Source organism: Pituophis catenifer, unplaced genomic scaffold (assembly GCF_029215685.1).
Source record: "Pituophis catenifer annectens isolate HBS135680 unplaced genomic scaffold, rPitCat1.0.hap2 SCAF_18, whole genome shotgun sequence".
Taxonomy (NCBI): domain Eukaryota; kingdom Metazoa; phylum Chordata; class Lepidosauria; order Squamata; family Colubridae; genus Pituophis; species Pituophis catenifer.
In genome coordinates, this window is record NW_027256898.1 from 1296964 (window position 1) to 1324952 (window position 27989).

Genomic DNA, 27989 nt, shown 5'->3' on the forward strand with positions numbered 1-27989 from the left:
TTATCTAGACTTGCTTTGTGTTTGCTCGCTACTCTTTTCTCGGGCACAGCTCTGACATTCTCGAATCCTGGCTTGTAATAATGGACTTGGGAACACGGTGGTTTCGATGACCCGGAACAGGAACCTAAAATGGAATGAGATCTTTCAAGCAAGCGGGGAAGGGATGGGGTTAAATTATACAGGGAGTCCTTGGGTTACGACCACAATCGAGCCCCAAATTTATGTCGCTAAGCGAAAACGTTTCTTAAGCGAGTTTTGCTCCGTTTTACAACTTTCCTTGCCGATGTTGTTAAGTGGACCATCAGGTGGGTTATGTTATTAACAGGGTTCCTGTTGGAACTAAATTTAACACGGATCCGCTTAACAGGAAAAGTCAAGAAAAGTCGTAACTCACTTTTAAAAAAATTTCTCACTTAGCAACGTAAGTTTTGGGCTCAATTGTGTTCATAAGTCAAGGACTGGCTGTACACTGTGGAGAATCAGGGAGGATTTGAGATTTGCTAGAGGGAGGATTGTGTAACAGGGCGTTTCACACACTCCTTACCCAACTCAGAAGTAAATTAATGCAAGAATTCAATTTTTTTCCATTTTCCCCCATGCAGAATTTCCATTTTCCCCATGCCAAATTCCCCAGGAAGAACTTCGAAAAGAGATTCTTGCTCCTCTTACTGGATGAGACCTAGCATGGGAAAAAGCAAGATGGATAGGTGGCAGATTTAGGTAGGTTAATAAAATGAATTAAATACCTTGGAAGCAAAGCCAGGGTAATTGCGATCATGAAGTCCAGATAAAACATCGGATTTGTCAATTGCCTCTGGATAATCCAGTATGGATTTGCTGGTGGGTTACAGAGGACGCAGAAAGCTCCCAAAAGCCCAAGAACGAAGAAATATAAAAAGATGCTCCCAGCGAAAACAGAGAAATGTATAATAGTCTGAAACAATTTTTTTTAAAAAAACAAAAAACAGAACGGTTTTGAAATTTTCGTTCAATCAGATCTGCTTCCGTTTTACAGATTAACAGCTGGAAGGGACCTTGTAGGTCATCTAGTCCAACCCCCCTACATCAGGAGACCCTATATTATTTCTGGAAGGGTTCGTGCAGGGAAGGATTGGTTGGGTTTTAATCTCATCTGACTAAGCATTCGGAGAGAATAATCGCTTTCCCAAGTTCTCACTTGAACTTCCTGATACAATGACCAGTGGAACAACTTGCCACCAGAAGTTGTGGGTAATCCGTCATTGGAGTTTTTAAGAGACTGGACAACCATTTGATTGATTGATTGATTGATTGATTGATTGATTGATTGAAATACTATAGAGGGTCTCCTATAGAGAGCAGGGGGTTGGACTAGAAGACCTCCAAGGTCCCTTCCAGCTCCATTCTGATTGATGTATATTTAAAAGTGTAACTTCCTTCTGCATCTTCCTCAAGAGCGTAAGATTGCAAAACGAATGATTTTGTATTAATTCTGCATCGATAGCAATGTCTAATTGCGGCAAGCAATATTTTAAGTTTGCTTATTTTCCACCGGGAAGTAGGTTACCTTACCCAACGTTAGAGCAAAAATTAGAAAGAAATTAAATATTTTTGGAGTGTTTTTTCTGAGGTTTTATAATCAATGTTTTTTTTTTTTAAAGTCCCATAATCAGTAGCGACAATTTCTCTTAAGATATAAATACGACCCTTCTCTATCTCTCAGGTACTTGAATTTGTCTTCAAATGAAGGACAACTAAAATTAAACGCTGTGTTAAAATTTTAACACTTTTGTTACCTAGAAACCGCACTGTTCAGTTTAGAAATGGAATGAATATAAAAATAAATAACAAGAAATAAAATTAAATGCCCTGAAAGGGAATTTTATTTCCCCATTTTAAATGCGGTCTAAAAACAAATATTTCATTTGGACGGGGACTTCAGAATAGCTCGGTGGCTTTTCGGTTTTTACACTTTTATCAATCAATCGTTAGTTTATCCAAATAATAAAATGCATAAGAAAAAGGAAAAGAAGGGGAACACGTGAGATGCTCACCACATTTTTGCTTTCAATCAGAAGATGCAGCAATATTATAAAAAACATGGTCGTGTTCAGACGATTTCCAAAAGAATAGACGTCTACGTCAGAATCTTGGAAGGTCTGCAAAGGAATCGTTCTATCACCATCAAACAGAGATCTTTTATCTTTTATATCAGAATGGCATACCGCAAATTGAGAGCATAGCATAAAGCAATATTAAACGAATTGGGGGGTATTTTTGATACAGAAATTCCTAATGTTGATTTCAGGTAGGGCTATGAAGTTTCGTACCAATAAACATGTAAAACGAGTGTGTGCTATTTTTTTTTTTTTTTAAAAAAACAAAATTTAAAACAAGCACAGATACCCCTCAATTTACGACCCCCAACGGAGCCAGCAATTTCTTTTTTATTATTATTATTATTATTATTATTATTATTATTATTATTATTATTATTATTATTATTAAAGTTTACTTTTTCGTTTACTCACGTGTCGTCTGGGTTTCCATTTCCTTTTTTGGTCTTTTCTCTCATTTACTTTTGTCCTAACCAATTTGTTAATCTCTAATATTTTATTACAAGCATAGATACCCCTCAAGTTACAACCCCCCACAATTTCTGTCGCTAACTGAGATCTTTGTTAAGTAAGTTTTGCCCCGTTTTACGGCTTTCCTTGCCTCAGTCCTTCAATTGGTTCACACGGTTGTTAAGTGAATCCCCACTGTCAGACAGTGGCAAAAGGGGATCTCGCGACCCCGGGACACTGCAACTGTCATAAATACGAGTCTTTTACCTAAGTGTAAAAGTGTCTAAGTGTCTGAATTTGGGTCATGGGGAGGGAAATGCTGCAATGGTCATAAGTGTAGAAAAACAGTCATAAGTCACTTTTTCAATGCCGGTCACTAAACGAACGGTTGTAAGCCAAGGACTACCTGTAGCCGATTTTATAATACTTACGAAGTAACAGATAAAAAAACAAACGAGACTTTGGTAAAATGCATCCATCAAGTTCATTGCAAAGGCTATCCCCACGTAGGGCTGAAAAACAAAACGAAATAATAAAATAAAACAGGCTGGTTACATTTGATGATTTGAATTATTAACCTTTACGTTAAGTTTGCATGTCTAAAGGCCAGTGGTGGGTTTCAATTTTTTTTACTACCGGTTCTGTGGGTGTGGCTTGGTGGGCGTGGCTTGGTGGGCGTGGCAAGGGAAGGATACCGTAAAATTTATCCGTTAAATCCATCTCCATCCCGTTGGTTAGAAACCTACCAAAGAACATTTTACGGCTCCAACTTTTTCAAAAAGTTAAAAAAAGGAACGAGTTATAAAAACGATGGTTCAAGGAGCAAGGAATTGTGAGAACTGATGGGTCGATAAACGATTTTTTGAGCCAAGCCCCCCAAAATAAATACCTCGTTTTTCTGACTCGCTTTGTAAAGTTCTGGATACTTCATGAGCGTTTCTGCGGAAATATCTTTATCTAGAACCCCGTATATGATGGGTGGGACCGAGGTGAAGAGAAGATTGAAGAAAATCAGGCTCCAATAATCGATCATGGGAGTTCCTGAAAACCCACAAAAGAATTGATACCAGAACAGGAGATTGACGTATGCCTGCAATGATTAAAAAAAAACAAAAAAAAGGGACAATGCGTTGCGGGAGATGCTGGGAAGAAATTTAATGGACTTCAGAGTACAGAAATACAGACAAGAATACCAATCTTCTACATTTATTGTTCTCAGCTGCCCGACTTCCTTCCAAGCTCTGGAAACAGCATGGAGGGCAAAAGTGAGATTAAGGTTTGTTAATCTTTGGAGGCTTAATCAACCTTAATGTTAGTGTAAAAACAGCAAATGTCAGTTTTTGTAATTAGACTATCTCAGGGGTGAAATCCAGCAGGTTCTGACAAGTTCTGGAGAACCGGTAGCGGAAATTTTGAGCAGTTCGGAGAACCGGCAAATGCCACCTCTGGCTGGCCCCAGAGTGGGGTGGGAATGGAGATTTTGCAATATCCTTTCTCCAGGAGTGGGGAAGGAATGGGGATTTTGCAGTATCCTTCCCCTGCCATGCCCACCAAGCCACACCCACCAAGCCACACCAACAGAACCGGTAGTAAAAAAATTTGGATTTCACCACTGGATTATCTCCATTTTTGGTAGCACCCCAAAGGTAGGATTCATATAAGAATCAAGTCCTCGCCTTGATCAAGAGAGATACAAAAAAATAGCAATAGACTTATTAGACCGCTTCATGGTGTTTTTTACAGCTCTCTCTAAGCGGTTTACGGAGTCAGCCTATTGCCCCGAATGATCTGGGGGATCCTCATATTACCGACCTCGGAAGGTTGGAAGGCTGAGTCAACCTTGAGCTGGTCAGGATCGAACTCCTAGCACTCGGCAAAGTCAGCCTGCAATATTGCATTCTACCCACTGTGCCACCATGGCTAGATAGATAGATGATAGATAGATAGATAGATAGATAGATAGATAGATAGATAGATAGATAGATAGATAGATAGATAGATAGATAGATAGACAGATACATAGATAGATAGACAGACAGACAGACAGACAGAATGAGAGGGAGAAATGATAGATAGATAGATAGATAGATAGATAGATAGATAGATAGATAGATAGATAGAGAGATAGAGAGATACAGATAGATATAGATATAGATATAGATATATAAATATAGATGGATGTGAGAGAGATTAAGAGAGATATAGAGATAGATGATAGATAGTTAGGTATAGATAGATATATATAGATATGAATGAATGAATGAATGAATTTATTAATGAATGAATGAATGAATGAATGAATGAATGGATGGGAGAGAGAAAGAGAGAGAAATATATATATATATATATATATATATATATATATATATATATATATATATATATATATATATCTTTTTTTTTTCTTTTTTCATAGGCTTTTATGTGCATATTCTTTCTAGCCAGGTTTTACCTATGTAAACTTAGTTGTTCTTCAGCCCTAGGTTCTGTGAAATCTCATTCACAAGTTCTTGGGCCCTTTTTCTGCTGACAAACTGCAACTCTCCCAGGAAGCAACACAGAGTTGCAGTTTGTCAGCAGAAAAAGGGCCCAAGAACTTGTGAATGAGATTTCACAGAACCTAGGGCTGAAGAACAACTAAGTTTACATAGGTAAAACCTGGCTAGAAAGAATATGCATATATATATATATATATATATATATATATATATATATATATATATAGAGAGAGAGAGAGAGAGAGAGAGAGAGAGAGAGAGAGAGAAAGAAAGAGAAAGGAAGGAAGGAAGGAAGGAAGGAAGGAAGGAAGGAAGGAAGGAAGAAAGAAAGGAAGAGAAAGAAAGGAAGGAAGGATGGATGGATGGATGGATGGATGGATGGATAGGTAGATGGGTGAGTGAGTGGAGAGAGAGAAAGTAAAGAGAGAGAGAGAAACATTATTGACATAATAACATCTAACCCAAGACCGATGACCTGTTTCCATCTCCCTGGCCAGCATCTAACATCCTTTTTTACTGATTTTTTAAAAAATTATTAAATTACATTTCTTAGCGCTTCATAAGCCACTGTCATCTGAACCCGCTAACCCCTTTTCTCCCCTTTTTCGATGCCTCCTTCCCGCCCTCTTAAATTCAGGATGCCCGCCGGGAGCCAACCTACCAAGTTCTTGTAAAAAAAGTAGAGAATCATGTTAGCCAGTCGGGTGTAACACCAGTGGCCGTGAACAAACAGCAGCTTCCGGAGGTGCCGGAATTGGGAAATGGCGAAGTCGCTTGCTAAGACGGCCTGCAAAGGCACGTCAAAAAGAAATAACGGATTAGTTAGTTTACTTCATCGTCATTGCAAGAAAACTAAGATCATGGCACCCAGCCCCTCTCAATTCCTGGCAAATAGATGGGGAAGAAATGGAGGGAGTGACAGATTTTACTTTCCTGGGCTCCAAGATCACCGCAGATGGGGACTGCAGCCAAGGAATTAAAAAGACGCTTGCTCCTGGGGAGGAAAGCTACGGCAAATCTAGACAGCATACTAAAAAGCAGAGACATCACCCTGCCAACAAAAGAGCGTATAGTCAAGGCGATGGTTTTCCCAGTTGCAATGGATGGCTGGGAAAGTTGGACCATAAGGAAGGCTGAGGGCCAAAGAATGGAGGCCTTTGAACTCTGGTGCTGGAGAAGACTCCTGCGAGTCCCTTGGACCACAAGGCCATCCAACCGGTCAGTCCTAGAGGAGATCAACCCCGACTTCTCTTTAGTAGGGCAGATCCTGAAGAGGAAACTCAAATCCTTTGGCCACCTAATGAGAAGGAAGGAGAAGAGCCTCATGCTGGGAACGATGGAGGGCAAAAGAAGAAGAAGGGGACGGCAGAGAAGGAGGTGGCTGGATGGAGTCACCGAAGCAGTTGGCGTGAGCTTCAATGGACTCCAGAGGATGGTGGAGGACAGGAAGGCCTGGAGGAACGTGGTCCATGGGGTCGCGATGGGTCGGACACGACTTCGCAACTAACCACAACATTGTCATTGCACCTCGTACAACAAAAATCGATTGCTGAATCAAATCAAATCAAATCGATTGCTGAAGTCCGAAGTTAGCAGGATCTTGCCAACTCTGGAGAACTCAGCGGCGTAAGTCCCATTGCTGGGGGTTAGGAGAGCTCTGTTTAGACTTACGGCCACCACAGAGTCCAAAATTTCTGTCGCTAAGCGAGGTATTGCGTGACCCTCCCCTCTCCCCCTAGATGCTAACCGTTGTAAGTATGAACCAGTGGCCAACAATCTGAAGTTGGATCACATGATCCTGGGTGTGTGTGTGTGTGCTAAAAATTGCATCGTCAGTGAAAAATTCAAAAGTTGAATTTTTCAGTGCTGTGGTAACTTCAGTCACTCAATGAACTGTTGTAAGTCGAGGACTAGATGTATTAGTGAATTAAGATATGGGCGGCATGGCTCTCGCCCGGGGGGGGGTCATCGGTGTCTCCCCACCTGCATGCCTTCTTGTCCAGAAATGCCGATTCCAATGTTCGCCACCTGAATCATACTCACGTCATTGGCCCCGTCACCTTTAAAGCAGAAAAAACGCAAATCAGGGTGTCACAGAAACCGACAACGGGGGTTTTTTTTGGGTTGTTTCTTTTTTTAAGACACGCTTTATTAATTTTTTTCTTTTACATACATATTTTATGAACAGAGTATTGACCGGGTCACATCTTTTACAACTTACAACGTAATTATATATCGATTTTTTATAATCTATTCCAATCTTCTTTTTTGTTTTTTTTTTTCCAGATACACTTTACATATTTCGTTTTCTGCCGTAATATTCCTTTTTCTCTATTTTTTTTTAACCTTATCTTAATCTCTTCTTAATACTTAATATATAAACAGTATCACCATCCGCCCTTCAAATCCTAATTTCTTAGGAAAAACGCAAAACGCAAAAACGCTCCCCTGCCCTCGCTGTGGTGCAGGAGGCCGATTAGGCCACATCTACCATGGGAAGTTCGGGAAGGCCAAACGAGGCCCTCCGGAGCCTGGGGAGGCTGTTTTCACCCTCCTGGAGTCTCAAGAAAAGCCTCCGGAGCCTGGGGAGGGCAAAAAGCCTCCTCCCTGCCTTGGTGCAGGAGGCCGACTAGGCCACATCACCATGGGAAGTTCGGGAAGGCCAAACGAGGGCCTCCGGAGCCTGGGGAAGCTGTTTTCACCCTCCCGCAGGCTCAAGAAAAGCCTCCGGAGCCCGAGGAGGGCAAAAAGCCCCCCTTCCCCACCATGGTGCAGGAGGCCGACTAGGCCACGCCTACTATAGCTACGCTCACCCAGCAACCAGGCAGAGAACCCCTTGCTTTAATTTTTGAAGCCCACCCCTGCGTTCGAGGTCTCCGAGAGATGGCACAATCACACAAACACACACACACAGACCCGTTCCCTGCCACGAGATGCAACTCACCGACGGCCAACGCCATCACCTGGAGCTCGTTCTGGGCTTGTTTCACCATTTTGCTTTTCTGCAAGGGCGTGGCTCGGCAACAGATGACCGCTCGGACTTTCCTTGCAAGTTGCATGAAAGCGTTCCGGACTTTTTTGTGCAAAGCGAATTCCAAAGTGGGCCCGTTTATGATCAAAGCAAAGTTTCGGGTGGAAGCCGCTGCTCCGAGCTTTGGGGTACGAGTTTTCGTATCGATCTCTTCCAAAATGCTTTTCACCTTCTCCGCGCAGGTCTCCTGGTTGGGAAAGGAAAATGGGAGAATAGTCTTACCTCGGTTCAGTTACCTTCTAAGGGGTGATTTCAATGACAGCTGGCTCGGCTTTTAACATCAGCCTGGCCCGCGTGTTAGGGCGTGTGACGTGGATGACATAAAATTGCACGAGGTCTTTAAGTGAGGAACAGGGTTGTGAAGGGAAGCCGGGTTTCCCATTGGCTTGGCTTGTCAGAAGGGGGCAAAAAGGGGAATCACAGGACCCCGGGGACGTTACAACCGTCGTGTTGCTAAGTATCCGGATTTTGATCACATGACTACAAGGGTGCTCCAATGGTTTTAAATGTGAAAGAAGAGAAGAGAACGAGGAAGATAACGAGAACAGAAGAGAATAAGAAGAGCAGAATAGAATAGAATAGAATAGAATAGAATAGAATAGAATAGGAGAATAGAGAATAGAGAATAGAGAATAGAATAGAATAGAATAGAATAGAATAGAATAGAATAGAATAGAATAGAATAGAATAGAATAGAATAGAATAGAATAGAATAGAGAAGACAATAAGAGAAGAGAAGAGGAGAAGAGGAAGAGAACAAGAAGAGAATAAGAAGAGTAGAGTAGAGTAGAGTAAAGAGAAGAGAAGAGAAGAGAAGAGAAGAGAATAAGAAAAGAGAAGAGGAAGAGAATAAGAATAAGAATAAGAATAAGAATAAGAATAAGAGGAGAGGAGAGGAGAGGAGAAAAGAGAAGAGAAGAGAAGAGAAGAGAAGAGAAGAGAAGAGAAGAGAAGAGAAGAGAAGAGAAGAGAAGAGAAGAGAAGAGAAGAGAAGAGAATAAGTAGAGTAGAGTAGAATAGGATAGAATAAGAGAAGAGGAAGAGAATGAGAATGAGAAGAGAATAAGAAGAGTAGAGTAGAGTAGAGTAGAGTAGAGTAGAGTAGAGTAGAGTAGAGTAGAGTGGAGTGGAGTGGAGTGGAGTGGAGTGGAGTGGAGTGGAATGGAATGGAATGGAATGGAATGGAATAGAAGAGAACAGAATAAGGGAAGAGAAGAGAACAGAATAAGAAGAGTAGAGTAGAGAGTAGAGTAGGACAGAGGATAGAACAGAAAATAGAAAATAGAATGACTAAACAACCTTAGTAACTTATCAACTGTGTTGATTCACTTAACCACTGTGGCAAGAGAAGTCGTAACACGGGGCAAAACTCGCTTTCCCAATGTTTTCTCAGCCACATCAATTTTGGCCTCAGAGTTGTGGTCGTAACTCCCGTATCTGGAAGACCAGATCCTCCAGCCCTGAAATCCCACAAAGGTATGACATTTATAGGGGGTGGGGGGAAAAAGTCCTTTTATGGAGAAACCACAAGAGCTGCCAACGCACCAAATTCTCGCTGTCGAGGGAGAAAAGTTTGTCTGATACATCCAGTAATTTGCAGGAATAGGCAATATTGATGGCTGTCTCTTTTTTATCGCCCGTGAGCATCCAAATGTTAATTCCCGCTTTCCGGAGAGCCTCTATGGTTTCCGGAACCCCGTCTTGTAATCGGTCCTCGATTCCAGTGGCCCCTATTTTTAAAAAAAAAAACAAAAAAATAACCAGGTTCATTATTTCAAATTAATCTTTTCTTTTTTTTTAAAAAAAAAGAAAGAAATGCAAATAAATAAAAAGAACGTAGCAGGCCGGAAGAAATGAATGTAAAGATGGCGGGTAGTCCTCGACTTATGACCACAACATTCCTGCGGCTAAGCGAGACATCGGTTACGGGAGCTCTGCCTTCCTTGTATGACGTTGTTTCTTTTTGCTGTCGTTAAGCGAACCCCATCCCAATGAGAGTATATCTGCTGAACAAAACTCCGCATTGGTGACAGGAAGGGCATTTGGCCAGTAAACACTCAGTGCCATTCAGTTGCCCAAGACTCCACTCTGCAAGGGATTATGGGGCCATTAAACGATGAACAACAACAACAACAACAACACATAGACCTCAACTTGTGGTGCGGTGTGGCCTAGAGGTGGGGCTCTCGCCTCACAATCAGGAGGCTGTGAGTTCGATCCTAGGTAGAGGCAGATATTTCTCTCTCTCTGGGCACAATGAGAAATATATCTGCTGAACAAAACTCCTCATTGGTGAAGAGGAAGGGCATCCGGCCAGTAAACACTCTGCTAGCTCCATTCGGTTGCCCAGACTCTCCACCCCGCAAGGGATTACGGGGTTGTTAAAAGAAGATGATGATACTGATGAGAATTGCTTCTGTCTTTTTAAGAGGTTAGCATCGGTTTTCTTTCCAACTCACCAAGCAGGGTTAATTTGTTCTCGAGCCTCTCCGCTGACTCCAGGAGGAGCTGTTCTCTGTTCTCTATGCTGCTTTCAGCGATGTATTGTCCTTTCAGCCACTCTTCATATTCCTTATCGCTCAGCACCTGAACGGCCCCCCCCAAAAATACACATCCCTCACCATGATAGTAACGGCAACCTTGCTTAAATGGCAAGGGGTTTCTCGGGTCTGTGACAATTCGGGAGAGAAGAGTTTAGCCTAATATCAAAACAAACGGCAGAAAAGAATCGTCAAAGAAAGGACGCGAAAGGAGGAACAGAATGAAATGTGGACGAGAAAAATTAAAATAGCTTTTAAAATTACTTTAAGTAATATTGGATTGTTGGATTGTTCCGCAGTGAGCTGTCCCGCAGCGAGTTGGGAAAGAGTGGGAGGGGGAGGAGGAAGAGGAAGAGGAAGAGGAGGAGGAGGAGGAGGAGGTAGAAGAAGAAGAAGAAGAAGAAGAAGAAGAAGAAGAAGAAGAAGAAGAAGAAGAAGAAGAAGAAGAAGAAGAAGAAGAAGAAGAAGAAGAAGAAGAAGAAGAAGAAGAAGAAGAAGAAGAAGAAGAAGAAGAAGAAGAAGAAGAAGAAGAAGAAGAAGAAGAAGAAGAAGAAGAAGAAGAAGGTGGAGGAAGAGAAGACGGAGAGGGAGGGGAGGGGGAGGAGGAGGAAGAGGAAGAGGAAGAAAAAGATGAGGAGGAGGAGGAAGAAAGAGGAGGAGGGGAAGAAGAAGAGGAAGAAAAGAAAGAGAAGAGGAGGAGGAGGAAAAGAAAGAGGAGGAGGGGAAGGGAAAGAAGAAGAGGAAGAGGAAGAAGAGAAAGAGAAGAGGAGAAGGAGAAAGAGGAGGAAGATGATGAAGAAGAAGAAAAGGAGGAAGAGGAGGAGAAGAAGATGATGAAGAAGACAAGGAGGAGGAAGAAGAGGAGGAGGAGGAGGGGAAGAAGAAGAGGAAGAAAGGAAAGAAGAGGAGGAGGAGGATGAGAAGAAGAGGGAGAAAAGAAAGAGAAGAGGAGGAGGAGGAGGAGGAGAAGATGATGAAGATGAAGACGATAAGGAGGAGGAGGAAGAAGAGGAGGAGGAGGAGGGGAAGAAGAAGAGGAAGAAAAGAAAGAAGAGGAGGAGGAGGATGAGAAGAAAAGGAAGAAAAGAAAGAGAAGAGGAGGAGGGAGAAGAAGAAGGAGGAGGAGGAGGAGAAGGAGGAGAAGTAGAAGATGATGATGATGACCCAATCCTCTAGCCCAGATTTAAGGAGCCATAATCCAATTTTAAGGAGGAATTGTCCATTAGGTGGTCAGGGGTGGGCCACTATGACCCATCACTTTGCAACCTGCGGACTTCAACTCCCAGAATTCCCGAGCCAGCGTGGAATATTATATGGTACAAGACGGCCGCTTAGCATTTCTCTTTCCCTGGGAAGAAACTATATTATCCATGATTTTCAGCTGTGGATTGAACCACACTCAAAAAAAAAAAAAAATACCCCAGGGATGTCCGATTATACCCCATTTGCCTGCTGGCTTGCTTTCCTAAATTAGGAAAAAGTATTAAGTTTTCATTATCAATTTTTTTTTTTTTTTAAAGGAGGGGTTTGTGAATTCTTTAGCCTTAAGCATTTTGGGACACCATTACCTTCATGGAGATGCAAAGGGTGCGAAGTCCTTGTCGGGCATAATCATTTAAATGCCTCTGGGTTCTATCTTCGACTGTCTTCTTTGGTGGCCCTGGTTTATCTTTGCCTGGATTTAAAGAAAAAAAACGGTCCAGAGAATATATAAATATATAAGACTTGGTGGGGGGGGGGGTGGAAAAAAAAATAATTAATTAATTATCTTTACTTCGTTGGGCTTATAGCCCAATCACAAGTGGTTCTGATTTAGCAAAATTCCAATAATCCGATGAAAACAACAAAATCGGTGCAAAACTACAAGTAGCCCTTGACTTACGACAGGTCATTTAGGGACCGCTCAAAGTTACGACGGCATTGAAGAAAAGTGACTGAGGACCGCTTTCCACACTTACGACCGTGGCTGGCGGCATCCCCGTGGCCGTGCAATCAAAATTCAGACATTGGGCCGACTGAGTCGTATTTATGACGGTCGCAGTGTCCCGGGGGGGGCGGGGCGGGTCATGCGATCCCGTTTGGCGACCTTCCAAGGAGCAAAATCGACGGGGAAGCCAGATTCGCTTAACTAAGAACCGTGTGACTAGCTGAACAATGGTGGCAAGCGAAGTCGTAAAATGAGGCACAGCTTCCTGAAACCGACATCTCACTGAACAACAGAAATTTGTTCTTGTTGTTGTTATTGTTGGCTGTATGCAGTGGTGGGTTTCACGTTTTGTTGCTACCGGTTTGCCGCGTGCATGCGCCCAGCCTTCAACACATGTGCTTTGCTCACGCACGCGCCTGGCCTCAAAACTGTGCCTAAATAGGACAGCAAAGAGCCCGGGCGGGTGGGTGGGCCCACCTGTGATCTCCGCTACTGTTGTGGTCCGCCGGCAGCCTGCAGAACTGGTAGCGGAGTCAGACAGTGAGGAGGCTGGGGAGGAACATGGGCCAGTCCTGGAGCCTGGGGAGGTCTCGGACGAGGGCTCTGCGTCGGAGGCAGAGATGGGGCCAGGGCCATCTGGGAGTGATACGCGGACTCCGGAGCCTCCAGAGTCAGACATCAGAGAGGCAGAGGAACAGGGAGAGCCTGTTCCCAGTGTGCGCATGCGCAGAGCTGCCGAAAGGCAAAAACAGTTAAGACAAAAAGGGCGACTCAGGAGTAAAGCTTGGAGATGATTGGCCCCTCCCGTAAGACATAAAGGAGGAGCAAAGGCACATGAGCCTTTGCAGGAAGCAACTTTGTTCGTGCTGGTGGGTTTAAACTCTGAAGCTCCGTTTTGATTCTGTGCTCCGTTTGGCCTTGCAAAGCTAATTGCCAATTAGGTCTTTGGCAGCGTGTCAAGGGAGATAAAGGTGGGTGCTTATCAGCCTTATCCCAGAGGACCATGGCAGACGTCTGTCGGACTCTTTACAAACTCTTCGTGACTCATTACGGGCTGTGAATGAACAGAATTCACAGCCGTTGAAATAAAAAGAGGGTTTTGGGGATGAATCGTGTGCTTTTTTACTGTCTCAGGAAGCCAGTTACCGGTTTCCCCGAACCGGTACGAACCGGCTGAATGCCACCTCTGTCTGTATGGGTTTTTTTTCCCCCTGTTTTGTATTTTATCACAATAAATATATTTTTTTTAAAAAAAAGAACCCAGAAATTTTGAGGTCCATTGTGGTCGTAAGCCAAGGACCGCCTCTAAAACCAGAACCAAAGTCTTAGGCCAGCGGGATCCTTTACCTGTTAATCCCACGTCCAGCAAATTCATAATGGTAGTGTCGGCTCCTTTTGTGTACACCACAACTTGGTTGATCAGGGGGTGTTTCACAACCACCGACATGCGTTTCCGGGTGGAGTCGAAAGGCAAGATGTGCAGAAGCTGAAACGTTAACGTTCCCAAAGGCGCAAAGTCGATCTGCACCTGCTCGGGACTTCTAGTTTTCAAGGTGCATTGGTATGCCCTGGCGGCGTACACCAAGGCCGCTTCGTCTGGACTCTCCGCTTCGTAACATATCTCGGGGTTGTTTAACGACTCGTACGACAACCTGTGCGGCCGGTTCCCGGGTAACCTTAAAATATCTGGCATTTGGGGGCTGGGGGAGGCGGCTGGCATTTCCAGACTGTCCGATAACTGTGCTGGAGTAGACGGGAATTTCACGTGAACCGACAATTTTCTGGATTTCTCAGGTTTCTCTTTGCGTCCCGCGGAAGAATCTGGGCTTTGAGTACTCATTTTGCGACTTGACAACCTTTGGAATATATTTTTAAATTCGCCCAGGTTTAAAGCAGGCATTTTGACCATCGAAGACCACCGTCTCTGCAAAAGAAAGACCGCTCTATAAGTACAGGTAGCTCTCGACTTACAGGGCTTCGCTTAGGGACCGTTGGAAGTTAGAATGGCTGTGTGTGGGCCAACTACCAGAGTTGCTCAGCCGGACGTTTGAAAAACACAGATACAAAACTCACCGTGATTATAAAAGTTTTATAAAAATTATAGAAGGGTTTTTGTGTCCTGCTGAGATAGATAGATGATAGATAGAGGGAGGGAGGGAGGGAGGGATAAGATAGATAAGATAGATGGATAGACAGACAGACAGAAGGGATGGATGGATGGATGGATGGAGGCATAGATAGGTAGATGGAAAGAGATAGACAGACAGAAGGAAGAGATGGATGGATGGATGGATGGATGGATGGATGAAGGCATAGATAGGTAGATGGATAGATATAGATGATAAATAGATAGATAGATAGATAGATAGATAGATAGATAGATAGATAGATAGATAGACAGACAGACAAGATAGATAGACAGACAGACAGACAGGGATGGATGGATGGATAAGATAGATGGATGGATGGATAGATGGATAGATAGATAGATAGATAGAGATAGATGATAGATAGATAGATAGATAAATAGATAGACAGACAAGATAGATAGACAGACAAGATAGATAGACAGACAGACAGACAGACAGGGATGGATGGATGGATAAGATAGATGGATGGATGGATAGATAGATAGATAGATAGAGATAGATAGATGATAGATAGATAGATAGATAGATAGATAGATAGATAGATAGATAGATAGATAGATAGATATACAGACAGACAGACAGACAGACAGAGATAGGGATGGATGGATGGATGGATGGATGGATGGATGGATGGATAGAGATCAATCGATGATAGATAGATGATAGATAGATAGATAGATAGATAGATAGATAGATAGATGGATGGATGGATGGATGGATGGATAGAGATCAATCGATGATAGATAGATGATAGATAGATAGATAGATAGATAGATAGATAGATAGATAGATAGATAGATAGATAAATAGACAGACAAACAGACAAGATAGATAGACAGACAAGATAGATAGACAGACAGACAGACAGACAGGGATGGATGGATGGATAAGATAGATGGATGGATGGATAGATAGATAGATAGATAGATAGATAGAGATAGATAGATAGATAGATAGATAGATAGATAGATAGATAGATAGATATACAGACAGACAGACAGACAGACAGACAGAGATAGGGATGGATGGATGGATGGATGGATGGATGGATGGATAGAGATCAATCGATGATAGATAGATGATAGATAGATAGATAGATAGATAGATAGATAGATAGATAGATAGATGGATGGATGGATGGATGGATGGATGGATGGATGGATGGATAGAGATCAATCGATGATAGATAGATGATAGATAGATAGATAGATAGATAGATAGATGGATGGATGGATGGATGGATGGATGGATGGATGGATGGATGGATGGATAGAGATCAATCGATGATAGATAGATGATAGATAGATAGATAGATAGATAGATAGATAGATAGATAGATAGATAGATAGATAGGATGGATGGTTGGACAGATGGATGATGGGTGGATGGAACAGCTTGCCTCCCAGAGTTGTGGCTGCTCCATCACTGGAGGGTCTTAAGCAGAGACTGGACAGCCATTTATCTGAATGGATCTAGGGTCTTCTGCTTGAGCAGGGGGTCGGACTAGAAGACCTTCAAGGCCCCTTCCAGCTCTGCCCTTCTGCTATACGGAACATCTGGCATTCTCTATTCCCTAGACTCACCTTAAGTCGTGGCTGGTCAGGTTCGGACACGACCACCGTGTTGCAAATTGCCAGGGCAATGAAGAATTCCGTGATATACACTAATTCCGGGATTGGCTTCCATTTCTCTGGGTTTGCATATCCTTTGGATGAGATCCGGTTGACTTTCTTCACCAGTCGCGTATCTGGCACAACACCCGTCTCCTGCGGGTGATATTGAAAGAATAAACGATGGGAATGACGTCGGATGTTTTTCTTTCCCCCATTTCAAGTGGTTTATTATTTTTTAAAAGTGTTTTCAAAAAAAAAAAAAAAGACAGCAGAGACTGCTGCGGCTGAAAGCCTACGTTTCCAAAGTATGGAAAACTGCCTTTTAAGTCGCCTTCAGATGAAAACCTACAACTTCTCGTGGCAAGCAGTTCCACTGGTTAACTGTCCTCACTGTTTCTTCTGTCCCCAACCACGCGCACACACACCAACAGACGTTCAAGAGTTAAAGACCAAACCAGCCGGCAAAATCCTTTTCCTTATGATAATGGAACTTGGCAACAACCTAGTGGCTGCCTGCCAAGAGATTATTATTTAAAAAGAGGAGAGATAACTTCTCCCCACTCCTGGTACATCAAAAGAAACAGCTCAATAATTACAGAGTCAATCAAGTCCAGAGATAATCCAGCAAAGTCTATAGCAAAAAGTCCGGCAATGCAGAATGGCGTGGAAGATTCAGATTAAAACCTACAACTTCTGGTGGCAAGCAGTTCCACTAGTTAACTGTCCTCACTGTTAGGAATTTCTCCTTAATTCTAGGTTGCTTCTCTCCTTGGTTAGTTTCCATCCGTTGCTTCTCGTCCTGCCTTCAGGTGCTTTTGGGGAATAATTTGACCCCCTCTTCTTCTTTGGGGCAGCTTTTCAAATATTAAAAGACTGCTATCTTCTATCTTCTATCTTCTACCTTCTATCTTCTATCTTCTATTTTATATTCTATCTTCTATCTTCTATCTTCTATCTTCTATCTTCTATCTTCTATCTTCTACCTTCTACCTTCTATCTTCTATTTTATATTCTATCTTCTATCTTCTATCTTCTACCTTCTACCTTCTACCTTCTACCTTCTACCTTCTACCTTCTATCTTCTATTTTATATTCTATCTTCTATCTTCTATCTTCTATCTTCTACCTTCTACCTTCTACCTTCTATCTTCTATCTTCTATTTTATCTTCTATCTTCTACCTTCTACCTTCTATCTTCTATCTTCTATTTTATATTCTATCTTCTATCTTCTATCTTCTACCTTCTACCTTCTATCTTCTATTTTATATTCTATCTTCTGTCTTCTATCTTCTACCTTCTACCTTCTACCTTCTACCTTCTATCTTCTATTTTATATTCTATCTTCTATCTTCTACCTTCTACCTTCTATCTTCTACCTTCTATCTTCTATTTTATATTCTATCTTCTATCTTCTATCTTCTATCTTCTATCTTCTATCTTCTATCTTCTATCTTCTATCTTCTATCTTCTACCTTCTATCTTCTACCTTCTATCTTCTATTTTATATTCTATCTTCTATCTTCTACCTTCTACCTTCTATCTTCTACCTTCTATCTTCTATTTTATATTCTATCTTCTATCTTCTATCTTCTATCTTCTATCTTCTATCTTCTATCTTCTATCTTCTACCTTCTATCTTCTACCTTCTATCTTCTATTTTATATTCTATCTTCTATCTTCTATCTTCTACCTTCTATCTTCTACCTTCTATCTTCTATTTTATATTCTATCTTCTATCTTCTATCTTCTACCTTCTACCTTCTACCTTCTACTTTCTACCTTCTACCTTCTACCTTCTATTTTATATTCTATCTTCTATCTTCTATCTTCTATCTTCTATCTTCTACCTTCTACCTTCTACCTTCTATCTTCTATCTTCTATTTTATCTTCTACCTTCTACCTTCTACCTTCTACCTTCTACCTTCTATCTTATATTCTATATTCTATATTCTACTCTATTCTATTCTACATATAACCAGAAGTCTTTCTGAGTGTAAATACGAAGGACCTGTACGGAGGAAATACGTTGGCAACTCTGCTAGATCCTTCAGGGGAATACTCACGAGAGGGCTACTGAAAGCTAGTTGTCTCCAGCCACCAAAGACGATGCTGCTGGAAGTGCGGAAAATCCGGGAGTTCAAAAATTCGCTGGATTTGCGACTGAAGAACCTTGCCCTGGACGCATGCCTCAGCGACGAATGCGACGAGAAGTAGCCTGCCTCGTCTTCCTCTTCGTCGTAATCTTGATACATTTCTAGTCTCTTGGCTAGTCGTTGAGGGAACACCCCCCCCAAAAGAAAAACAGCTTCATTAGGGAGAGTCCTCGACTTACGACCGCAATTGAGCCCCAGACCTCTGTTGCTAAGCGAGACATCGGTTCGGTGAATTCAGATCCCGTCTTGGCGGCCGTTCTTGCCGCAGTTGTTAAGTGAAACACTGCAGTTGCTAAATTAGTGACGCGGTTGTTAAGTGAATCTGGCTTCCCCCTTGACTTTGCTTCTCAGACGGTCGCAAAAGGGGATCGTGTGATCCCTGGGACGCCGCAACTGTCATAAGTACATGCCAGTTGCCAAGCCTCTGAATTTTGATCACATGACCCCGGGAATCCTGCAAGTGTGAAAAATGGTTCCTTTTTTTTCAGTGCCATTGTAACTTCGAACGGTCATTAAATGAAACTGTCGTATGTTGAGGACTACCTATATTTTTACCGAAAGGAACCGGTTATGGATTTGCCTCAGTCTTACCATTTTCCTCATGGCCGTATTCCAATCCTCCAATGCTGCATCTCCGAAACACCATTTTATTCTCGGTGAGGGTACCGGTTTTATCCGAGAAAATATATTCAATCTGACCCAGATCTTCTGCGATATTCAGGGATCCACACTGGATCTTTCGGTCGGACATTTCGTCGTACAAATCGATATCATTTCGGATTAAAAAGATGTGCCCCAGTTTGACGAATTCGATGGAGACATAAAGAGAAATCGGGATTAAGACCTGTGAGGCAAAACAAAAAACAAAAAAAAAACGAAGAAAAGAAAAAAGGCAGATTTGTGAGGTAAAAAAACCAGATTAAATATGGCTTCCTCGCACGAGCAGATCTTCCTTTCCATCGCAGGCAGTCCTCGACTTACAACCGTTTCATTTAGTGACCGTTCGGAGTCACGGCCACGCTTTTCAAAAGTCACTTCACACTTACGACCATCGGAGCTTCCTCATGGTCACGTGATCAAAATTCAGACATTCAGCCACTGACTCGTAGTTATGACGGTCGCAGCGTCCCAGCCCGGGGTCACGTGAATCAACTTTGGTGACTTTCCGACAAGGGAGAATCCAGGTTCCCTTAAGAACCGTGTGACTAACTTAACAAACCTGCAGGATTCACTTAATGATGGGGGCAAAAAAAGGTCATAAAACGGGGATCAAAATTCACAGAAATTTGGGGCTCAATGGCGGTTGCAAGTCGAGGATTAGCCCGTGTGAAAAAGTAGCCCACATTTTTTCAACCCCGTTTGAAGGGCTTCAGGATCACAGGGACATAAGTCAAAAAAAAGTTAGAAGGAACAAGCTGTAAAATTACCTGCAATAAAATTATCATTGTCCAAAACATTAGAAAACCTCCCAATCCTGCAGGTAACTCTTTCCCGCTTGTGTAGAGAGGGGGTATCGGATTGGCACTTAGCCAACGTCTGTGCCCTTTCAGGAAAGAAAAGAAATAAAGATTCGGAAGAATTAAATATCAGAAACGAACGTGATTTATTGTCCTTTAAAACGATATTGTGTTAAAGAAATAAATGTAATTTATTGAACTTTAACATGATATTGTTTTAAAGAAATAAACGTTACAGTAGTGGCCAAAATTGTGGAAACCTTTCGGGAAAAGTGTTATTTTTCTAAAACTAGCTAATAACACCACTTTTTTGGGGAGTAGTACCATAAAATTATATATCAATGGAAAGATAATTTAATCAAGAATGTAATGCAATCACTTTTATGAAGGATTTGCTATTAGAATAGCAGTTACAGTATAAAGAAGAAAAGTGAAACAGGTAGAAAAAACGAGATATGCAAAAATTATCCCCATGTCGGTTAATCCTTCGTTGGGTAACCTTTAGCATGAATGACGGCCTTACAACGTCTTCCCATGGAGGGAACCAAGCCTTTAAGTTCTGCAGCTGTTATCATGTGAAACCAAGATTGAATCATGGCTTCAATTAACTGGGTTTTATTGCTGGGTCACTTCTGACTAACCAGTTTCTTGAGTCACCTCCATCGATTTTCCATTGGGTTCAGGGCCATTCCAGTAAGTGGAATAGAATTATCTTGAAACTCCCCCCCCCAAAAAAGTGGTGTTATTAACCATCAAACCTCAAAAATACACTTTTCCCAAAAAGGTTTCCACAATTTTGCCCGCTACTGTATTTGTTGTTCTTTAAAATGATGTTGTGTTTAAAGAAATAAACGTGATTTATTGTTCATGATTTAGTCTTGTCTTTAACTTACCGATCGCTCCTATGAAGCACATCACTATGAGTAGCAAGACACACCAGAGGATGTCCCTGTTCATTCTCTTCTCTAGCTTACTACGCTTGTATCGAGCTCCCATTGTGTTTAACATGGCTTTTGTTTCATGACCTTGCAAAAAACACACACACACACACACAAATAAACCAACATTGGGTGTTTCAATGCAAAGCAAAACTTTAAGTCATTAAGAGGAAGGAAGCTGTATAATATACCGTTTCCCCGAAAATAAGACTCACCTGGAAAATAAGTCCTAGCATGATTTTTCAGGATGCTTGTAATATAAGCCCTACCCACAAAATAAGCCCTAGTTAAGATCCTCAGCTGGATGGATGCATTTAGTACCATATTTCCCTGAAAATAAGACTCACCTGGAAAATAAGCCCTAGCATGATTTTTCAGGATGCTCGTAATATAAGCCCTACCCCCCAAAATAAGCCCCAGTTAAGATCCTCAGCCGGATGGATACATTTAATACCGTATTTCCCCCCCCAAAAATAAGACCCCAACCAGAAAATAAGCCTCAGTGCGTCTTTTGGAGCAAAAATTAATATAAGACCCGATCTTATTTTCGGGAAAACACGGTACTTATTCAATAGCAATAGCTCTTAGACTTATATACCGCTTCATAGACTGCTTTTATAGACTCTCTGAGTGGTTTAGAGTCAGCATTTTGTCCCCAATAATCTGGGTCCTCATTTTATCGAACTTGGAAAATATTGGATAAATAGCATGGACCAAATTCCCAATATAGTCCACATGCAATTTCACTGCTAAAAGTCCTCGAATTGTGTTTTGTGAGCATTTGTATTTCATTATTTCAATTAAAGTTTATTGTCATTGTACGTATATACACAGTATACCCATACAACGAAATTCACATAACACCCAGAGACTAAGCCCAACACACATGACAATCCCCAAACACCCCCCCCACCCACCACAAATCCCCCACCCCTAAACCACCCAAACATCCACACAACAGACCAAGTAATGCTGTCCAACAGCTCACTGATGGTTGGCCCTTTAGTTCATTGTTGAGTGCCATTGTAGCTCTGGGATAAAAACTATTTCCTAACTGACCAATGAATGGCTAGATATTTTCCTGCACGATCCAGCTATGGGCACTCACCTGCGTACACCACGATGCCAACCACAGCTTCCGTGTTCCTGACAATGCATCCTCGCATCAACAGGTTGTCCTTGTTTAAGCCCACTCGCTCCTGATCCACGTTCTCACTGCAACACATGGAAATCTAAGAGTAATTCTGACTGGTGCTGCAGTCCTGCTTTTAAAAATAAGCGACCACCCCACGCTTAATTTTTCTCAATGTGATCAAAGAGCATCTTCAAAACTACTTACATGAAGCCCCGGAATGAATTAAGGTCGTTGTTAGGAGTCTCACATTCTATTCTGCATATAACTTCTTCTGGATTGATTTCATAGGCCTGCAAAAGAAGAAGATAGATAGATAGATAGATAGATAGATAGATAGATAGATAGATAGATAGAGATAGAGATAGAAAGATGATAGATAGATGATAGATAGATACAGTAGATAGATAGATATAGAATGATAGATGATATAGAAATAGAAATAGAAATGGATGGATGGATGGATGATAGATAGATGAGAGAGAGAGATGAGAGATGAGAGAGAGAGATAAATAGATAAAGATAGATAGATAGATAGATAGATAGATAGATAGATAGATAGATAGATAGATAGATATAGAGAGAAAGATGATAGATGATAGATAGATAGATGATATAGAAATAGAAATAGATGGATGGATGATAGATAGAGAGATGAGAGAGAGAGAGAGAGATGAGAGAGATATATATAAATAGATAAAGATAAATAGATAGATAGATAGATATAAAGGAGAGAGAGAGATGAGAGATAGATGAGAGAGATAATAGATAGATAGATAGATAGATAGATAGATAGATAGATAGATAGATAGATAGATATGGAGGAGAAAGAGAGAGAGACAGAGAGATGAGAGAGAGTTGAGAGAGAGACATAGAGAGAGATAATAGATAGATAGATAGATAGATAGATAGATAGATAGATAGATAGATAGATAGATAGATATAGAGAGAAAGATGATAGATGATAGATAGATAGATGATATAGAAATAGAAATAGATGGATGGATGATAGATAGAGAGATGAGAGAGAGAGAGAGAGATGAGAGAGATATATATAAATAGATAAAGATAAATAGATAGATAGATAGATATAAAGGAGAGAGAGAGATGAGAGATAGATGAGAGAGATAATAGATAGATAGATAGATAGATAGATAGATAGATAGGGAGGAGAAAGAGAGAGAGACAGAGAGATGAGAGAGAGTTGAGAGAGAGACATAGAGAGAGATAATAGATAGATAGATAGATAGATAGATAGATAGATAGATAGATAGATAGATAGATAGATAGATAGATGTGTGTGTGTGTGTACCGGAGGAAAGTGCAAGAAGCAACGGATGGAAACATCTTGCCACCAGAATTTGTGGGTCATCCATCACTGGAAGTTTTTAAGAAGAGATTGGACAACTGTCTGAAATTGTATAGAGTTTCCTGTTTGAGCAGGGGGTTGGACTAGAAGATCTCCAGGGTGCCTCCCAGCTCTATTCTGATCGATTGATTGTTTAAAAGGATCTAGGGCCTCCTGCTTGAGCTGGGTGTATGTGTGTGTTTCGGATAATAATTTCCTTCACAACCGCGATGCCGTAACCTTGAACGGTCACTAAATGCAACGGTTGTAAGTCGAGGACTACAGACATAAAATCCTCAACGCGATCGGTACCTGTTCGGCAAAGCCCTTCACCACCTGTCTCTGTTTCAGGTTGGTCTCTCCATCCAGGCTCGAAGTCTCAATGTGGCAGATCCCATCCCCGTCGCTAGAATAGATCAGGATCATGTCGGCCGGAATCTCTTCGTTGCACGCCAGTCGGATGAAATCTCCCACGGCCACATCGCTCCAAAACTTATCCACGTAATCTCTCTCTCTCCTGGAAAACCAGTAGATGGAAAACATGAGTGTGCCATTTTTATTTTTTATTTTATTTTTGTATTTTATTTATACATTTTTCTTTAGTAAGCATAAAATCCTCAATATTCTACATGAACAGAGTGTTGCCTGAGGACAGTGAGTTTTGAAAAATAATAGCATTAGTAATAATAACAATATTCATATCCTTGATAATAATCACATCATCATCATAATATTTGCTTCTCTATTACAATTATAAGTAGGGACGCGGTGGCTCAGTGGCTAAGACGCTGAGCTTGTCAATGGAAAGGACGACAGTTCAGCAGTTCGAGTCCCTCGTGCCGCATAACGGGGTGAGCTCCCGTGACTTGTCCCGGCTTCTGCCAACCTAGCAGTTCAAAAGCACGTTAAATAAAACGCAAGTAGAAAAATAGGGACCCCCTTTGGTGGGAAGGTAACAGCGTTCCGTACGCCTTTGGCGTTGAGTCATGCCGGCCACATGACCACGGAGAAGTCTTCGGACAGCGCTGGCTCTTCGGCTTTGAAATGGAGTTGAGCAGCGCTCCCTGGAGTCAGGAATGACTAGCACATATGTGCGAGGGGAACCTTTATCTTTTACAATTATAAACCTTCATTCTATGTTTAATCATCCTCTTCAACTTCTCAGTTTCTAACTTCCGTTTCTGTCAACGCACCGTTAGTGAAACAAGTCCCACGTTAAAAAAAAAAATTCAGTTTCTTCCTTCTCCTTTATTTTGAGTCTTCATCTATCCATCTCTGTGCATTATATTATTTTAAAATATTATTTTAAATATTATAAAATATTATTTTTTTTTTAAGTATACTTTCCTCCGCAGGGATCTCCTTATTTTTCTACAGTCGTGCAAAAACAATTGTGCGCCGTTGTTGTTGATATAGATGGACGATCCTCGGCTTACGACAGAGGCTTCGAAGTGACAACATCGCTGAAAAAAAAGCCACTTTGGGCCATTTTTTCACACTTGTGACCGTCACGACCATCCCCGCGGTCACGTGATGGAAATTCAAAGGCTTGGAAACTGGCATGTACTTATGACTGTCGCGGCGTACCAATCGGATCCCCTTTTGTGACAAGCAAAGTCAAGGGGGAAGCAGGATCCGCTTAACGACCGTGGGACTTAAGAGCCTTCGATGGGCATCTGTCAAAGTGAAGTCTCGGTACACGCCGCGGGAGAACTGTTACGTACCTACAATACGCTCTGGTGGTGAAGTTGTTTATCTTTTTGTCTAATTTGTACTTTGTGTAATCCTCCAAGCCATCTTTCACGGCGATAATGGTGAGAACCACGCAGAGTGGAATCATGGTAACTTCTTTTCTAAAGGCTTCCACCGCTGGGACCCAGTTGAGCAGAACGATAAATAAGAAGTACAGATTGGCGACTCTGAAATAGAACAAAACGCACCCGCCGTAAACATACGAGAGACACGTACGAGGTATTCGTAGGGAAGCAACCTTAGCTAATCAAAGGAATATCGAAACGACGTTGTGTATCCACAAACTGTAGGTGTTTTGTCATAGGTAGACTCAAATATCCAGATATTTGTTTCTTTCTGACTTAAATATTCTGCTTAAAATCATAGTTCAGATGCCACCACAATTGTAAACAAAAGGTGTTGAGACTCCAGAATAGAAGAATAGAATAGAACAGAACAGAACAGAACAGAACAGAACAGAACAGAACAGAATAGAATAGAATAGAACAGAATAGAAGAATAGAATAGAATAGAATAGAATAGAATAGAATAGAATAGAATAGAATAGAATAGAATAGAATGATATAATAGAATAGGATAGGATAGGATAGGATAGGATAGGATAGGATAGGATAGGATAGGATAGGATAGGATAGGATAGGATAAGCACTGAACAACCAACTTAGTAGGAGTTTATCAACTACAGAGTAGAGTAGAGTAGAGTAGAGTAGAGTAGAGTAGAGTAGAGTAGAGTAAAGTAAAGTAGACTAGACTAGACTAGACTAGACTAGACTAGACTAGACTAGACTAGAGTAGCAGAGAAGAGAAGAGAAGAGAAGAGAAGAGAAGAGAAGAGAAGAGAAGAGAAGAGAAGAGAAGAGAAGATGGAAGATGGAAGATGGAAGACGGAAGATGGAAGATGGGAAATGGAATGGAATGGAATAAAATTCTTTATTGGCCAGGTGTGATTGGACACACAAGGAATTTGTCTCCGGTGCAGAAGCTCTGAGTGTACATACAAGCAACAAGTGATAAATCATGATCATAATCATAAAATACAATCATCATAAATCATAACATACAACCAATCAACCGATAGTCCTAAGATGCTAAAGGAATAGGTAATAGGAAGGATGAGAAGGATGATAGTGATACAGTACTACTACAGTTTGACACCCTGGGGCATAAGAGAGCGTTGTGGGAATTACTTGTTTTGCAGAATGATGGCATGGGTGGGAATAAAATTGCCTTTGTGTGCGTCTAGCAGAATTATGGATTACGGTCCTATAAACTCAAATAGAATAAGGAAACAAACGAATCACCTGTGGAACTGTTCGAAGAGATTCCTAGGTATGAAGGACCAAAACCGGTATTTGGTCGTCCGTATTTTGTTATTCACATAAAGGTTGGTGACTTTTTTATACTCCTCTTTAAAATGGGCCGACCAAGGTATAACGATTCGGTGTTTCTTCGATTTTTCAGGGACCAGCAGGGTCTCACAACTGATTTTCGGCCTGATTTTGCTCTGCCTGCCGAAGACCAATTTCAGCCACCGCTGACAATAACGGGGTGCCCACGCCCGGTCTCCCATCTTCTCAAAAGAAGCCAGCAAATCTGGAAGAGGAAACCTATGAGAATAAATTTAGTTAAATGATCGTTGCAAAGGACTTATCTGCCCTGCTGAGATCAATGGCGCATTGAACAGTCTACTATAAACCAACTTTCTAAATTGCCAAATATTTAAAACAAAGATTTGCTCAAGCATCTTGGGGGCGGAAAGGTGGAGGTATTGAGTTCTTACTCCAGAAGTTGTGGGTGCTCCATTAGTGGAGGTTTTTAAGAAGAGATTGGAGAACCGTTTGTCTGGAACGGTATAGGACTTCCTGCCTGAACAGGGGGTTGGACTAGAAGACCTCCAAGGTCCCTTCCCACTCGTGATTGTTATCTTGTACAAGGTAGGGCTTTGCCCACGTCTGATCCCATAGAAAAGACTCACAACGATAGCTCAAAAAAGCAGGCTAATAACAACAACAATAACAACAATACATATTACAACAATAGTATTATTATTATTATTATTATTATTATTATTATTATTATTATTGGTTAATCTTTAATGAGATTCACAGCCTTTGAGGCTGGTTAATAGCTCAGCAGCTCGAGTCCTAACCAAGGACCTAGGAATTGTTAAGGTATCGTCGGAGGATGTAAGCTGTTCCGAGTAATATTATTATTATTATTATTATTATTATTATTATTATTATTATTATTATTATTATTATTACTTTTACTATTATTATTATTGTTGTTGCTATTATTATTATTATTATTAATTATTTATTATTATTTACAGATATCGCTGTACCAGGAGACGCCAGGGGCGAAGAAAAAGAACTGGAAAAAAAATCACGAAATACCTGGCCATCGAAACTACACGGCTATGGATGAACCATGCAAGAGTGATACCCATCGTCATCGGGGCACTTGGTACCATGTCCAAGAATTTTATAAGATACATCAACAAATTGCAGCTTCCTGCAATAACACCAGCGGAACTGCAAAAAACTGCGCTACTCGGAACATCGTACATCTTAAGAAGGTACTTGGTTGATCCCTAGGATGCTGGCAGCAACCCCTATCAACCATTAGCGCCAGTCAATGGTATTTGTGATGCATTTTTGAATGTTCAGTTGACTGAGTTTCATGTTTAATGAATAAAGTAAATAATAATAATAATAATGCAGGAACTCACTTGTTTAGACTTTACTGCCAATAAAAGTTTTTACAGAAGAAAACAGAAGATTTAAGCCATGGTGGCTGAAAATCTTTGCAAGAGGCACCATTGGCATCCAACTCGGAGAAACTTCGGAACCAGCAACTGATGTCCATTGTGGTGAACGTTCTAGAAGAGTTAGACAATGGA

The 27989-nt window shown here is 41.3% G+C and overlaps 1 protein-coding gene across 1 annotated transcript; it reads right to left on the reverse strand.

Moving 5' to 3' along the window:
• On the reverse strand, nucleotides 1–27955 carry ATP10D (ATPase phospholipid transporting 10D (putative)). The gene is made up of 23 exons (XM_070956271.1): nucleotides 27907–27955; nucleotides 26389–26680; nucleotides 25060–25254; nucleotides 23648–23852; nucleotides 22195–22280; nucleotides 21964–22070; nucleotides 20811–20942; nucleotides 19888–20003; nucleotides 19052–19304; nucleotides 18371–18573; nucleotides 16276–16458; nucleotides 13890–14466; nucleotides 12184–12290; nucleotides 10535–10661; nucleotides 9621–9805; nucleotides 7989–8262; nucleotides 7028–7104; nucleotides 5706–5831; nucleotides 3436–3636; nucleotides 2978–3058; nucleotides 2034–2138; nucleotides 747–934; nucleotides 1–124 (listed from the first exon to the last, which is right to left on the reverse strand). Exons 1-23 carry the CDS (start codon nucleotides 27953–27955, stop codon nucleotides 1–3), a joined length of 3993 nt encoding a protein of 1330 aa, XP_070812372.1.
• Nucleotides 27956–27989: the final 34 nt, after the last annotated feature.

Bases quoted from the DNA above. Each gene is read 5' to 3' on its own strand.
- ATP10D (XM_070956271.1), bottom strand. From the start codon at position 27,955: ATGGACATCAGTTGCTGGTTCCGAAGTTTCTCCGAGTTGGATGCCAAT. The intron at 26,681-27,906 runs GTGCCTCTTGCA...TTCCTCTTCCAG, and splicing joins CTCCGAGTTGGATGCCAATG to ATTTGCTGGCTTCTTTTGAG. The intron at 25,255-26,388 runs GTGATTCGTTTG...GTTCTATTTCAG, and splicing joins CTCTTCGAACAGTTCCACAG to AGTCGCCAATCTGTACTTCT.